The 15,571-nt window shown below is 50.3% G+C and overlaps 1 protein-coding gene across 1 annotated transcript; it reads left to right on the forward strand.

Annotated features, from left to right (window-relative positions):
• The first annotated feature begins 1,044 nt into the window (after nt 1-1,044).
• Tmem222 (transmembrane protein 222) lies at nt 1,045-13,222 on the forward strand. The gene is made up of 6 exons (XM_041651728.1): nt 1,045-1,395; nt 7,529-7,613; nt 9,048-9,079; nt 10,763-10,859; nt 10,939-11,069; nt 12,389-13,222. The coding sequence occupies exons 1-6, from the start codon at nt 1,202-1,204 to the stop codon at nt 12,474-12,476; spliced, it is 627 nt and encodes a 208-aa protein (XP_041507662.1). The 5' UTR covers nt 1,045-1,201; the 3' UTR covers nt 12,477-13,222.
• Nucleotides 13,223-15,571: the final 2,349 nt, after the last annotated feature.

A 15,571-nucleotide genomic window follows, 5' to 3' on the forward strand; every position in this document is an offset into this window, starting at 1 on the left:
ACCGCCCGGCTTGTTTTTTGTTTTGTAATAGGATTTCTATGTGTATCCTTGGTTGAACTAGCTCTGTAGACCAGGCTGGCTTCTAACTAGCAGAGATCTGCCTGCCTCTACTTCTGGAGTGCTGGAATTAAAGGAATTAAACCACTTAGCCCAGTGAGATCTTAAAAGATATCTAAATCGAGGTACATTTCGTGTACATTCAGTAGGGATATACACAGTTCTGGGAGCATCTGTTACATGAGGAACTGTGTAGTCAAAGCCATTCGGATTCTACACAGTACAGATAAATTTTTAAAAATACATTTAAGCATCAGGACAGCAGGCTTTTCATAGGACACCATTAAAGAATAATTTGGTGCCGGGCGGTGGTGGCGCAAGCCTTTAATCCCAGCACTTGGGAGGCAGAGGCAGGCGGAGCTCTGTGAGTTTGAGACCAGCCTGGTCTACAAGAGCTAGTTCCAGGACAGGCTCCAAAACCACAGAGAAACCCTGTCTCGACCCCCCCCCCCAAAAAAAAGAATAATTTGGTGGAAGATCTTCTCAAAGGGCGTAGCTTTATCTTTCCTTAGTGCATTCGTCCATACCTTCTGTAGGCTAATAGCCTCAGGTCATGAGGAATCAAGTCTGGCTGAACTGTGCCATCGTCCCTAGCAGAAAGAGTGACTTAGCTCTAACCTGTCCGGTCTGCTCCACCTGCAGAAACAATATGGCTGGGCATGGAAAACAACTCACTCTGATTCTAGACAAACCACATCCAAAAAAACCTGGAACTTTCTGGTATCTACTTATGTGCGGATACATGTCTTCCAACCCCACTGTTCCAATAAAGCAGTCTCAGCCCACTGAGGCAATCTGCTTCTCTGCCTCATTTTTCACACACCTTTTTGTAGCCTGGTTCCCTTCTTGTCTTCCAATCCTCCCTTCCCACTGCCTGCATCACGTGCCGGCGAACCGAACCGCGATTGGCTGTGGGTCTCCCTAGTGCTAGACGGAGAGCTGCCTGAGGACCGCATAGACATCCGCTCAGCTACAAGCGCGGGAAGAGGCTAGGCTGGCCGGGCACAAAAAGACAAGACTTCAATTCCCGGAGGGAAGACCAACCAGGCGGACCCCTAACCTCCCGGAAGTGACGAAACAGGGGCGAGCGGGGCCGCAGCCAGGCCTTCCTGAGCTGGGCCTGTCCGAGCGGGCCGCGCGCAGCATGGCGGAAGCGGAAGGGAGTTCTCCGCTCCTGTCGCAGCCGCCGCCGCCCCCTCCTCGGATGGCGGAAGTAGAAGCACCGACGGCGGCCGAGACGGACCTGAAGCAGTACCACGGGTCCGGTGGCATCGCCATGGACGTGGAGCGGAGCCGTTTCCCCTACTGCGTGGTATGGACGCCCATCCCGGTCCTCACGTGAGTGTCTTCCGGTGTCACCGCGAAGACGGGAAGAGCCCGAGCGTCCTCCGGTGTGCCGTTCTAGATTTTTTTCAGACTTGGGGCAACCCTTACCCTGGGCCAACCGGCACCCGGTCCCTAGAACCCTGCCACCTGTACAGTGCGTTACCGCGCATGCATGCTTCCGTTCTTCATGGTTACCCCTAGTCTAATTGGGGAGGAGGACAAGGGTAGATAAGCGGGAAAGGCAGGTAACTAGCAGACTCGTAAGCTGCAGGTGTACAGAAAAGTCCTTTAACCATTATCTGAAGAAGTATGTTCATTCATTCCACCGTTTTTGGTTTTGTTTTCTTGTTTTTTGTTTTTCTGAGACAGGTTTTCTCTGTAGTTTTAGAGCCTGCCCTAGAAGTCACTCTGTAGACCTGGCTGGCCTCGAACTCACAGAGATCCGCCTGTCTCTGCCTCCCGAGTGCTGGGATTAAAGGCGTGCGCCACCATTGCCCGGCTATTCCCCGTTTTGTTTGTTTTGGTTTTGGTTTTCACTCATTGAGCAAATGAATGCTTACTGGCCATCTGCTGTACGCAAGACGTTTTGCCTTTAGAAGCAAAGGTGAGTTTGATTGAGGCCACACTGATTCATGGAATGTCAGCATGGGGAGGCCCATGCCAACATTTAACCCCCCACATCTTCTGAGTTACAAACCAAATCAGATACCTAAGTGTCTGCCTCCTGGTGGAAGAAGAGAAGCAGGAACATAGGTGCAACTTCCTGCCCTCCCACTTCAGTCTTAACAACCCGGGCAGTTTGCAAGCTCTTTCATTTCCATTTCTTTGAATTACTTTATAGGAATCCTCTTCCCCCATGGTGAAGCTGAGTTTCTTGTAGAATTGCCTTGGTCCGTTTATTGCCCCAGCAAGAAGACATTCAGAAGTCAAGTTTACCAACTGTAATGTCTTTCAGCATGCCACAGCGCCCCTCACCTGTGGGCATGTGTGTTTTTGCCTCTTAAAATCAGCCACCAGGCATTGTGAATCACATCTTTAATCCCAGCACCCAGAGGCAGAGGCAGGCAGGTGTCAGAGGTCAGCTTGATGGTTGGCATTCCACCCCAGCCAGGCCTGCAGAGTGAGACCCAGTCTGCAACAAACAGAACCAGCCAAAGTGTGTGGAGAAGAAATCATCTTTAGCCTCAAATGTTGCTGATCCTAAAATTGCTTTAATCTTTTGTTTTTGCATTTATTTGATTGGTTTTAAGACAAGATTTTTATATGTAGCCCAGCCTGGGCTGGTATTTATTATGTACCTCATATTGATTTTAAACTCCTGATCCCCCTGCCTCAGGCTTCTGGGTTCTGGAACTACAGGTATATAACACCCTATCCAGCTAATGACTCTAACTTTTGTGTTATGTTAAACAATTTGGGGAGATGGCTCAGTTGGTAAAGGGCTTGCCGTGAGAAGAGCCTAGCGTTGGAGTCCTGTCCCCCATGAGAAACTAAATGCAGCAGTGCATTGCTTGCAATCCTAGAGCTGAGGGCGTGGGGATGAGAGGCTCTCTGAGGCTTGCTGGCCAGTGAGAGAGACTGTCTCAACTAGGGTGGAGACTGGGCATAGTGATGCACACCTGTGATCCCGGCACACCTGTGATCCCAGCACTCAGTAGACAGGCAAAAACGGATGGGAGTGGGGCTAAATCAGTGACTCAGTGGTTAAGAGCACTTGTTGCTCTTACAAACCAGGGTTCAATTCCCAGCGCCCTTGTGATAATACTCAGCTGTCAGTATCACCAGTTCCCGGGGATCTGATGGGCACCAGGCAAACAGGTGGTGCACAACATATACATGCATGCAGGACAAAACCTTTAAATAAGTAAAAGTAAATAAACCATAAAAGAAAAATACCGAAGTCTGAGTCTAGGCACTGTAGTTCACATTTCTGATCTGAGAGCACTCCAAGAGATTAAGGTAGGAGGGTCCCTGAGAGTATCAAAGCCATCCTAGGCTACAGAGCAAGGCCCAGGGCAACCTAGTGTTCCAGAGGGAGACCCTGGACCAAAAAAACAAAGCTAAAAAAAGAAAAACCAGAACAGCAACAACAACAACAAAAAACAACTTACAATATGTGCTTGTTAATTTGTTAAATGTTCCTCTAACACATTGGCTGATTGACTTGTTATGCCTCTGTAGCTGTAGGTAGCAAGGCCCGGGTGTATTAGGTATATAGCCACACCCTGGCAAGGAAAGCAGTTGCTGCTTGCTCCTGAGGTGATGGGAGGGTGGAGAATAACAAGTGACCAATGGAGAGAGCCCCAGATATGGTGTAGAGCCAGGAAGAGAACGAACTGTGTGAGAACTTGTCATGCTAGCCCTGTTGGCCTTTTCCTCATCTCTTCATTTTAAAAAGTTAGTTATTTCTGCTAGGTGGTGGTGTCATGAGCCAGGAGATAGAGGCAGGTGAATCTCTGAGTTTGAGGCCAGCCTGGTCTACAGATTGAGTTCCAGGACAGCCAAGGCTACACAGAGAAACTCTGTTTTGAAATACACACAGATACACACACATTGCATCACAATTAATACATAATATATACTATTATATGTTATATACTATAGTGCAATTAATATATAATACATATTTTATATATATATATATATATTCTGTATGTGTATGAGTACCCTTGGAGGTCAGAGGACAGCTTACAGGACTTAGTTCTTTTTGCCGCGTGAGTCCTAGGAATCAAACAGGTCATTAGACTCGGCACAGCTGCCTTTACACACTGAGCCATCGGATCAGCTCCTCGTTTTTAGAACTCTTTGTGGCATGGTCCTCTGCAGAGAAGTGGTAGCTGCTTGAGGTGGAGACACGGAGTTCCCCGCGGTCCAGGCTAGAAGCAGTGTACATCTTGGTTCTCTTCAGACTCTCTACTCCCATTGGAGGACTCACCCTTCAGCAGAAGAGACAGATATAGTTGTTTTGGTAATGACATGACTATGTGAGTTTGCTGAATGCAGGGATAGATGTGGCATGGGGACTCTCATGCCTGTGAGAGGTAGATCCAAGGAAGACCATGAGCCCAAGACCTGTCCCCCACTTCTGAGCTGCTAACAATAGCTGCTGCTAATAACCAAAAAGCTGAACATTTGCTGTTCATTGTCGTCATCGGTCCTTACATCAGCTGTGGAAGCAGATGCTGTTGTGCTGTATGTAGATGAGGGGGTAAAGTCAGAAACTCCAGGGCTAGCAACTCCTTCATTCACTAACCCTTTACTAAGGACCACGTTTGTCCTAGGTCCAGAGGAGACAGCAGCTAACTGAGCTCTGGAGCATGCCTGACAAGATGTGTCGAGAGTTCTTTCCCTGGGACTTTGCTGGGCACAGTGCTTTAGCCTTGTCTCCCACACCTTCATTCCCAGTTCCATCAGCCGGCAGCTCAGAGCCAGGTCCCCTGCCAGTTGAAAGGAATCTGGTCTCAAAGAGTTTGGGATTGGGTTCTGAGCCAGGGGAGTGTCGTTGCCCACAGTTCTTGGCTTCCGGCCTGTGTTCACTGCGATTGTCAGCGGCTCACTGTCTCGGTCAGGTAGCAGGGTTTAACACGGTGCAACACTGTGCGCTCCACGTGTGTGCAGTGTCTTACATAGGTGGAAGGAAGCAGTGGGCCCTCAGCAAAGCACTTGTTACTCTGAAGGAAGATGGGAACGAAGAGCCTGCTCCAGCCTGCCCTACAACTCACAACTCACTCTGTAGACCAGCCTGGCCTTGAGCTCACAGACATCCACCTGCCTCTGCCTCCCTAGTGCTGGGATTAAAGGTGTGTGCCACCACTGCCCAGCTCTAATATGTATTTTTAAAATGGGCAGGCAAAATATTTGCCTCGCAAACATAAGATCCCGAGAACCCATGCAAAGACTAGCATAGGAACAAGGCACCTGGAATCTCAGGACACCTATGGTGAGGTGGCAGAGACAGGGAATCCCCAGACGTGCACAGGCTGCTAGCCTGGTGTACACGGCAGTAAGATCCTGTTAAGGGGCAGAAGACAAAGCAACACCCAAGGTCCTCTGACCTCCACACATCCACTAGAGCACATGCGCACACACCATACACACATATATACCATACACACATACACCGTACACACAGAGAGCATGACGGTCAAATCAGGGTAAATGGTGTATCCATTGCTTCAGCTACCATTTCTCTATGTTGGGAAGATTCGGAATACTCTCTGCTAACTCTTTTGGTCCTCTGGGAGAGCAGCAAGCACTCTTAGTTTATGGGCTGGAGGGATGGATCAGCAGTTAAGACCATGTAGTGTTAGAGCCCAAGCGTACTTCCCAGCCCCTGTGTCAGGTGGCTGACAACCACTGCAAGGCCAGCTCAGTGGGATCCAATACTCGTGGGTACCCATCCTGCCTGCATGCAAACACATGTACATACACATAATTTAAAATAACATTTGCAATTTTTTTTACTTTATTTTTAATGTGTGTATATACAGGAGTGAGTGTGTCACTGTACATGTGCGGGTCAGAGCACAGCTTTATGGAGTCATTTCTCCTTCTACCATGTGAGCCCCAGGAGTCAAACTCTGGTCATCAGGCTTGGTGGCGGGCACCCTCACAGCTGAGCCACATCTTGCTAGTGCTAGTGCACTAACCTTAGATTTGCTTTGTCTTCTCTGGAACATTAACAGTGCTGTATTTTATATGCTTAAGTCAGGCTTTCTTTCAGGCGTGTGCTCTTGAGAGTCGATAGTGTATGTAGACAGAAATAAACAGAAATGTGTTTTCATTGTTACCTGCAACTATTGCAAGGCTATGCTAGTTTTACTTACTTTCCTGTTAAACATGCATTTCCGTGTGTGTGTGTGTGTGTGTGTGTGTGTGTGTGTGTGGTTTCATTTATTTTTCAAACACTTTATTTTGTATGGATGGATGTTTTGCTGTATGCGTATATGTGCACTACATGCATGCTTGTTGGTCATGGAGGTCAGAAGAGGGTTCACATCCTATGGAATTGGAATTAAGGAGTTGTGAGCTACTCTGTGGGTGCTGGGAACTGAACCCTGGTCTTCTGCAAGAACAGCAAGTGCTCTTAATGGCTAAGCCATTTCTCCATTCCCATTAGTTCTTTTTTTTTATTATTATGTATACAATATTGTCTGTGTGTTTGCCTGCAGGCCAGAAGAGGGCACCAGACTTCATTACAGATGATTGTGAGCCACCATGTGGTTGCTGGGAATTGAACTCAGGACCTTTGGAAGAGCAGGCAATGCTCTTAACCACTGAGCCATCTCTCCCTCTCCAGCCCCCACCCCTCCATTCCCATTAGTTTTTGAGATAAACTGTTACTATATAGATAAGGCATGAACTCACAGAGATCTGCCTGCCTCTGCCTCCCAAGTGCTAGGATTCCAGGCGTATTCTAGCCATGTCCAGTTCAGTTGGGTTTTGTTACCTTGTTGTTGTTGTTACTGAGATAATTTACATACAACAAAAGATATACTTTAATTTTTTTTTTTATTTTATGTCTATGATGTTTTGCTTGCATACATGTCTGTGTAGTACATCTGTGTCTGGTGCCCACGAAGGTTAGGTGGTTATGAGTTGCCATGTAGGTGCTGGGAATTGAACCAAGTCCTCTAGAGAGCAGCCAGTGCTCTTAACCTCTGGGCCATCTTTCCAGCTCCAATAAAAAGTACACATTTTTATGAGCACAGTTCATTAAGGGTGTTTGTTTTTTACAGTTCTGGGGTTCAAGCCCAGGGCTTTGTTTATGTTAAGCAAGCACTCAGAGTACTATGTATGTTTTTGTCAGTGTTTGTGCACAGGGCCTTGTTTCTTTCTGTACATCCTCGGGCTGCTGAGGCATAGCCTACAGGGCCTGCCAGTTTCCCACGAGAGAGGTGTTTTATCTCCCCAGCAGAGTCCACGAGCTGGCTGCTCTGCGTCCTTTCCTGTGTTTGGTGTTGGTGTTAGTGTCCTTTATCAGAGATGGCAGCGGTGCAGGATATCCCAGTGTGCTCCAAGTCACAGTTGCCTTTCTTTGGTGCTTTCTCCCCTCCCTCGTGATGTGACTTGCCCTGAAGCAGTCTGACGTGCTTCCCCAACTGCCTAACCTGCTCTGTCCTTTCCCTGCCCTGTTTGCTTATAGGTGGTTTTTTCCCATTATCGGCCACATGGGCATCTGCACATCCACGGGAGTCATCCGGGACTTTGCCGGCCCCTATTTTGTTTCGGTGAGTCCCCATTTGCCCTGCCCTGGAGAGTGTACAGACTCACAGAGAGGGCCAGCCTGGACCCAGGAAGTCACAGAAAACTCTCAACCCTGGCCCTAGCCTTCTGCCCCTCACCAGTATTTGACCCATTTCCTTCTCTTGCCTCCAGGACAGGCCAGGAGGGCAGTGTGGCCAGAGGAATCTTAAGTAACTGGCTCAGCCCTCTGCCCCCATCCCTGGGTACCAAGACATGGGTAGGGGTTAGAGGCAAGAGTGGAGTCAGCCCATCCAGGAACCACATCTCTGGACCTTCAGAAGGTGGGAGCCATGGTTGGGGGACAGGGGAGGCTGACACCCTAGGGTGGGGCTTTTAGACTGAACCAGCTGTGCTCTCAGATCTGCTCCCTGAGGATGGACCAGCGCTAGCCCAGTGGGCTATTTCCAGATGAGCATGAGGCATTTGCTGTCTTTAGGTAGCTGAAGCCAGAATGAAGGGGTGTGTGATGGCATAGTCTGTTTGTATTAATGGTTATTACAGCCATCCTAACAGGGCAAGGCTTGTTGCTGTGAACTTAATACTTTTACTAGCTAGGCCTAGTGGATCATGCCTTTCTAATCCCAGCACTAAGGTAGGAGGATTGCCCAGAGTTTAAAGCCAGCCTGGGCTACATATTGAGTTCCATGTTAGTGTTGGGTATAGAGTTGGGCCCTGCTTCAAAAAACAAAACAAAGCCGGGCGGTGGTGGCGCACGCCTTTAATCCCAGCACTCGGGAGGCAGAGGCAGGCGGATCTCTGTGAGTTCGAGGCCAGCCTGGTCTACAAGAGCTAGTTCCAGAACAGGCACCAAAGCTACAGAGAAACCCTGTCTCAAAAAAAAACAAAACAAAAAAAAAAAAAAAAAAAACAAAGCCAGGCATAGTAGCATGTGCATTTATTTCCAATACTCAGGAGGCAGAGATAGTGAGGTCAAGGACAGCCTAGTCTCCTTAGAAAGTTCCAGAACAGCCAGGGCTACATTGAGATACCCTGTCTCAATGTATAAAATTATATTTCTGGGGTGTTTGTGTGTCTACATAGGGAGTCTAGGACTCCCCAGTCTCCCTTATAAGAAAGGTCTGTGGGTCTGGCAGCCTCTGTCCTGCTCTGAAAGTGTCCCTCTCCGGTCCCATGTGAGCTATGAGTGTTGCGTTGAGCAGTCAGAGGCCGATGTTACAGCGTGAAGAGAGCTGTGGCCCATGATGAACGGTCAGAGACTGTGCTGAGGACGTCAGGGAGGCCCAGAGAAGCCCCTGCACTGCATTCTTTGCACAGAGCAGCGGCTCTGGCACTACAGATGCCATGCTGTGTCCCAACTCTGCTGTCCCTTCTAAGTCACTGCACTTCAGCCACTGGCACAGGGTGTCATTAGACTGGATGTAGTTTCTGCACTGACTTCTGCTCTTGTCTCTCAACAGGAAGACAACATGGCCTTTGGAAAGCCTGCCAAGTAAGTGAATAGTCTTGTGTCTAGCCCTAGGGCCAGGTTTCTCCTGCTCAGAGTAACTGGCCAGACCCCCTTTGAGACGCAGCAGGAACCAGCACCCTGAGGACAGTTAGAACCCCTGAGTACACAGTGCCCTGTACCCGATGCCTAGTGTGTCAGTCCCTGTCTGGGCCTTATCTTGTAGACCATCCAGGTCTGGCCTCAGTTCTGGGAGGTTGTGTTTTCAATCCACGGCACAGGAGCACGGAAAGGATAGGACTCAGGCAAGGCCGCACAGTTAGGAAGCCTCAGAGCTAGCTCTTACAGTAAGTCTGTCTTCCTGTGTAGCCTGGAGTCCTTCCACGCTGGGGAACAAGCAGGCCATTTCAGGACTAGGAGGCTGCTTGGAGGGCGTGGTAGCCGCTCAGGTCTTTTGAGAACAAAGCAGGTTTCGCTGCAGCCCTGTCTTCAGCGCTGGGTGGTTCCTGTGACTCTGGGCCTGGTGACAATGCCTCAGAAGAACAGCAGGTATTCTGTGGTCCAAGACTGCACAGGAAGCTGCTGGACGAGCTGACCTGGAGCAGAGCTCCCATCTCTGGCTTCCTCGGGCAGGTGGAGATGTGGTCTGGGGGTTCTTTGGGCTGTTTTTCAGAGTGTTTGTTGTCTGGTTTTGGTATTTCCAAAGGCAGTTTTATGCGGAGCCCCTGAGCACCACAGTCCAGACCACAGGGTTCTCCCTGCCGTACCTGCTGCTGGTTCCGTCGCTGTACCCCACCCCACCCCACTTCTGCCTGAGGCCAATTGGTTCTAGAAATCTGAGTGGGGGAGAATGCTGCTGGGTCCCCCTCAGTGCGACACGTGCATCTCCCCCTCAGCTGCCAGTTGGTTCCCGACCCCTTGTTTTCCCCTGAATCCTCCAGCTGCTCAATCACTTATTTCTGGGACACGCTGCGCAGTTTATGCATGTTTTCCTCATTCAAGCTGTTCCCACAGCCCCAGTACTGACCTGACCCCTCTGCCATCAGCCTAGACTCAGGTGTTCCCTCTGTCTGCATCCATTCAGTTGCCATGACAAAATGCCATTGAGTGGGTGGCTCATCAACAACATGTCTCAGCTTTGGAGAGTAGGAAGGCCAAGAACAGGGTGCTGGTACACAGGGCCTGCTGGTTCCTACACATGAAAGGGGTGGAGGGGTCTCTCGGGTCAGGATCACTGACCCCAACTGGAAGGGAGTTCCTCAGGGGTCAGGATTTTAATATAATAGGGAACAGCCCGTGGTAGTGGCAGTGGCACATGCCTTTAGATCCCAGCAGAGGCAAGCAGATCTGAGTTCAAGGCCAGCCAGGACCTCACCGTGAAACTCTGTCTCAAAGAAAAAAAAAAATAGGAGCCAAACATTCCAAGCACACGGTGCTCTGGACTAGGCTGAGTCCCCAGGAGCCATCGTGGCACTGGTGGTCTTGCCTGGTGACAGTTGTTTCACTTCCTGGGGAGACGCGAACAGACTTGATTTCCTTATTTCCCACGTCTCAAAGAGCTCCCCTCCTTGAAGAAAGGGTTTCAATTGGGAGGAAATAGTCATACCATACTAGACAAGGACCTGGTTGGCCCCATAGCCATGGGCACCCCGCACAGAAATTGTTCATAAAGCTGGAAGAACACAGAGGGGCTGAGCCAGTGCCCAGAACTTTCCCTTTTCTCTTCAGGTTCTGGAAATTGGACCCCGCACAGGTGTATGCCAGTGGGCCCAATGCATGGGACACAGCTGTGCACGATGCATCTGAAGAGTACAAGCACCGCATGGTAGGTGGGACCTGGGGGCAGAGATTCTCCCTTCCCCTCCTCCCAGCCCAGTCTGACCCAGCTGCTCTTGTGTCTCCAGCACAATCTCTGCTGTGACAACTGCCACTCACATGTGGCGCTGGCCCTGAACCTGATGCGGTACAACAATAGTACCAACTGGAACATGGTGACACTCTGCTTCTTCTGCCTGATTTATGGGAAGTATGTCAGGTGAGTGGTGAGCCGTCTTCCCACCTGCAAGCCCCGCTCTCCAAGGAAGACTGTCACTGGAGTCCTTCAGTCACCAGGGACAGTTGAACAGAGACTGTGAGGTCTAATCTAGAGCGACCAAGCTCTTGGTGGAGAACCAGGTGGCTGTAGCAAAGTCCTACTCCACGTGGGTCCCTGTTGACCTATCAGTTGCTTACTGGGTGGCTGCTTCCGGGCTGTCCCTGTCCCTGGGAAAAGGACTGCAGTGGTTCTGGCTTCTAGGAGAGCGATGAGCCTACAGGTGTTCAGGTCAATACTAAATAAGGTAAATTTAGATAAGCCGGGCGGTGGTGGCACACACCTTTAATCCCAGCACTCCTGAGGCAGAAGCAGGCAGATCTCTGAGTTCGAGGCAAGTCTGGTCTATGGAGCTAATTCCAGGACAGCCAGGGCTACACAGAGAGACCCTGTCTTAAAAAAACAACAAAACTCTTGAGCAGGGCAGTGGTGGCACACGCCTTTAATCCCAGCACTCGGGAGGCAGAGGCAGGCGGATCTCTGTGAGTTCGAGACCAGCCTGGTCTACAAGAGCTAGTTCCAGGACAGGCTCCAAAACCACAGAGAAACCCTGTCTCGAAAACCCCCCGCCCAAAAAAAAAAAATCCCTTGGATAGTGTTCCCCTTCCACCTACCCCCCCCCCATATCCTTTGTCAGAGGCAAGCTTCTGGATAGTTGAGCTCCTAGTCCAGGTTGGTCTTTGAAGCCACACCCTCATGACCTATGAGACTTAAGACATTCAGAGAGAGAACTCAGGGTGGGTGAGTTTCTATATCCCACAGTAGAGCCCAGATTTAGGACCATCTCACACTTGAACTGAAGCCTCCCCACCCCACCCCCTTACCAACTTTGTTCTTTATTGTGCTTATCTTTAAGAGCTTCTGGAAGAGAAATTCTCAGGGGGCTTCTTTGCCCCTAGAAGGCTTTAGAAACTCCCCCCAAAAGCACATAACCGGGCATAGGATTAAGACAGAGCCAGGCATGAGTTGAGACCCTGACTCGTAGCTCTCTGCCTCTGGCCATCCATTTCCAGTCTTCTGTGGGTCTCACCCTCAAATGGGAGCCCCTGGTCATGAGTGACTGGGTGCCAGTGAGACTCGGTCCATTTGCTTCCTCCATGGCCTCCAGAGTAGGCATCAGACGAGGCCCTGTCCCTTGGCAAATTAAACTGAGGAATAAGTTCCAGGACCCTCCTAGGACCTTCAACCCTGTTGGGTCAGAAGGAGAGGGTTCTAGACCATCTGCCTGCTCACCTGACCGTGCCCCTGTGCTCTCCCGTCAGTGTTGGAGCCTTTGTGAGGACGTGGCTGCCCTTTGTCCTTCTCCTGGGCATCATCCTGACCGTCAGTCTCATCTTCAACCTGCGGTGATGGTTTTCAGATGACCCAAGCCCACCAGGCTCCCAAGGAGGCCCCTGCCACCTCTCCCTGGTCCCAGTCTTTATCCCCACCCTCAGGCAGCTAGTTTCCTGGGTTGGAAGTAGGGTCGGGGCTTGGGATGGAAGTGCCGAGGTAGAGTAAGATGAGGCCACTAAGGGCCTCCTTGTCCTCACCCTGTGGCATCCCCTTCACTGTCCTGGGAAGGCCTTCCCTTAGAGTGCCTCCTGCCACTGCCACTGGACTGCTTCTGCCATGCCCAGGACACAGTGAAGACATGGAGCCATTGGGCCAAACACTGGCCAGAGCTGGATTTTGCAGCTGCTTTCTGGCAGGTAGTCATGTCCCGACGTGGGGTGTGGCGTTGAGAAGTACTGTGAGCCAAGAGACTTGGGACCTGAAGGGTTGGCTAGGCTCATCCATGTCTGCTAGAGCCGTCCTAGCATAGTGCTCACCCATGGCCCCTCGTCTGGGCCCTGGCTAGCAAGGTAAATGGCATTACATGCAGAGTGGATCCCCTGTAAATCAGGTTAGGTGAACCCCACTTGTTTCCAGCCCAGGGAGCCCTCATGCTAGTGATAGAACCCCTATTCCAAAGTGTGAGTAACCCATCAGAGCAGCTGGTGCCACCATGGATCGACTGGGTCTACTTGTGGTTGCTGCAATGAACCCTGTGCAGCCTGCCTCACCCCTGCTCCTTCATAAGGGGCTCCCTGGCAGGAAATAAAGTTTCAAGTTCAGGTGGTGTCTGTCATTTTCTTCCTTCACACTCCACCCCCAGTTCCTTAAGCTCATGTATCCCTGGGGTCTTGGGGCAAAGCGATCTGGTTGCTAACAGCATGTCTGAGTCTTTCCAGCTGGAGCTCTGGGGCACAGCATTCCCTGCCATTCCCTGTCTAGTTTCCAAATTTCCTTCTAGAAGGAATCTTCTTCCCTATGGGGAAATATTTGGCATTATGTTTGGGGTTGGGAGTGACCTGTTTCCTCAGCCAGGAGTGCCCAGTTGTTGTAAGCCAAGTGTATGGTGGCCATGGTGAAGTCCACATGCTAACCCCATGTTCCCTGTGTTCCTCACCATATACCAGCCTGTACGCACTTCTGATCCGTTGCTTTCCACCAAAGCCCAGCTCAAAGGCTGTTTCCTCTGTACTGGCCCTTATTGCTGAGCCTGGTTATGTAACCTCAACAGCCTTGTAAGGCAGGCACTATCAGTCTATGTGGCCGGTGAAGAAATGGACACCCACATAATTTGTCCAAGTTCAGAGGAAGCAAGAGACCCAAACACCAGTAGAGCCCCACTTACAAAGGACACTTAGCCAATCTTGCCAGTTTTCAGGCTCATCTTCCAGGTGCTGAGGTGGGAGGAGGGCCAGAGAAGCATCCTTGAGGAAGGAGCCTGCTGTTGTCACTTCCAGTGGGGGAAACAATGGTGCAGGTGACCACTGACCACTTCCACAGGGGACACCAGTGGAAGGCGCCTGTGTAAATGCATGCTTTTGCTGACTCCCTCCATCCCTGTACATGAATCTAGGGGTTTACTCAATAGTGGTGAAACCTAAGAATGATTATTAACCAACTTAGATAAGGAAAAAGAAACTGAAAATAAGACCGACAAGAACAAGTCAGAGGGTGAGTGACAGCTCGGAGGTTAAGAGCCCTGGCTGCCCTGTCAGAGGATGGTGGCTCACAACCATCAGAAAACCAAAACAGAAATAAACCAAAGAGTGTGGGGCTGGAGGAATGGTTGCCCTTCCAGAGGTTCAGATTCCAGATGTGGTGCCTCACATCTAACCCCAGCTCAAGGGGTCCAGTGCCCTCTTCTGTTCTCCACAGGCACACATCTAGTGCACAGACACATGCAGACAAGACACCCACACACAAAAACAGTTAAAAACCAGCAAACTTGAGGGCCAGAAACACGGCTCAGAGAGTAAGAGCACGTTCAGCCAAGACCTGAGTCCAGTTTCTAGAACCCACGTAAAGGTGGAAGGAGAGGTTGGGCTTCTGCAAAGCCCTCTTCCATCCACATGGGCACCGTGGTATGCTTGAAGATAAAAGATTTTACAAAAAATGATTTTTTAAAAGGGGGCCAAAGCGCCGGGCGGTGGTGGCGCACGCCTTTAATCCCAGCACTTGGGAGGCAGAGGCAGGCGGATCTCTGAGTTCGAGACCAGCCTGGTCTACAAGAGCTAGTTCCAGGACAGGCTCCAAAACCACAGAGAAACCCTGCCTCGAAAAACCAAAAACAAACAAACAAAAAAAAAAGGGGGCCAAAGGTAAGGTGGTGGTGTACACCTTTAATCCCAGCACTCGGGAGGCAGAGGCAGGCAATCCTCTGAGTTTGAAGCCAGCCTAGTCTACAGAGTGAATTCCAGAACAGGACTATGCAGAAAAAACAGGTCTCAAAAAGGGTCGGCGGAGGGAGTGGAAGTGGGGGAAGCACCTGTTGCTCTTCCAGAGGAACTGGGATCCCAAACATTTACATGGTGGCTCACAACCATCTATAACTCCAATTCCAGAGCCTGACACCCTCTTCTGGCTCCCTTGTACACCAAGCACTCATGTTTTACATATCTATATGTAGTCAAAGCATTTATACACAAATAAAAGGATAGAGGTGGCCTCTAGTACCTAAGACCAGAATGTGAATAGTCACAGATCATGGTCCCAAAACAGGTTCTCCTAAGCAAGATGTGGTACTTGATGGTGAGAATGTGGGCTCCTCAGCTGGCTTTGGGAATCCAGGGCCCTTCAAATAGGAGGAGCCCCAAGGGGAGAGGAGACAAATGGCTGTTCTGTGAATGTGGATGGTCAGAGGTGCTAAAATGGCCATGGGCATTGGTCTGTTAGAGAGAGGACGCCTGGCATCTATGACATGCCATCTGTACCAGATACCTATGTACCAGCTGTATGTACCAGACACCTGTGTACCAGCTATACCAGACACCCGTGTAGCGTACCAACTGTACCAGACACCCGTGTAGCGTACCAACTGTACCAGACACCCGTGTAGCGTACCAACTGTACCAGGCACCTGTGTACCAGCTGTATGTACCAGACACCTGTGTGCCAGCTGTACCAGGCACTTG

Source organism: Microtus oregoni, unplaced genomic scaffold (genome assembly GCF_018167655.1).
Source record: "Microtus oregoni isolate MIOR12 unplaced genomic scaffold, Mior012 000005F_ref0000423, whole genome shotgun sequence".
In the NCBI taxonomy this organism is placed as follows: domain Eukaryota; kingdom Metazoa; phylum Chordata; class Mammalia; order Rodentia; family Cricetidae; genus Microtus; species Microtus oregoni.

Excerpts from the sequence above, each read along its gene's own strand:
- Tmem222 (XM_041651728.1), top strand. The coding sequence starts at position 1,202 with ATGGCGGAAGCGGAAGGGAGTTCTCCGCTCCTGTCGCAGCCGCCGCCG. Across the intron at positions 1,396-7,528 it reads ACGCCCATCCCGGTCCTCAC|GTGGTTTTTTCCCATTATCG; the intron begins GTGAGTGTCTTC and ends GTTTGCTTATAG. Across the intron at positions 11,070-12,388 it reads ATTTATGGGAAGTATGTCAG|TGTTGGAGCCTTTGTGAGGA; the intron begins GTGAGTGGTGAG and ends CTCTCCCGTCAG.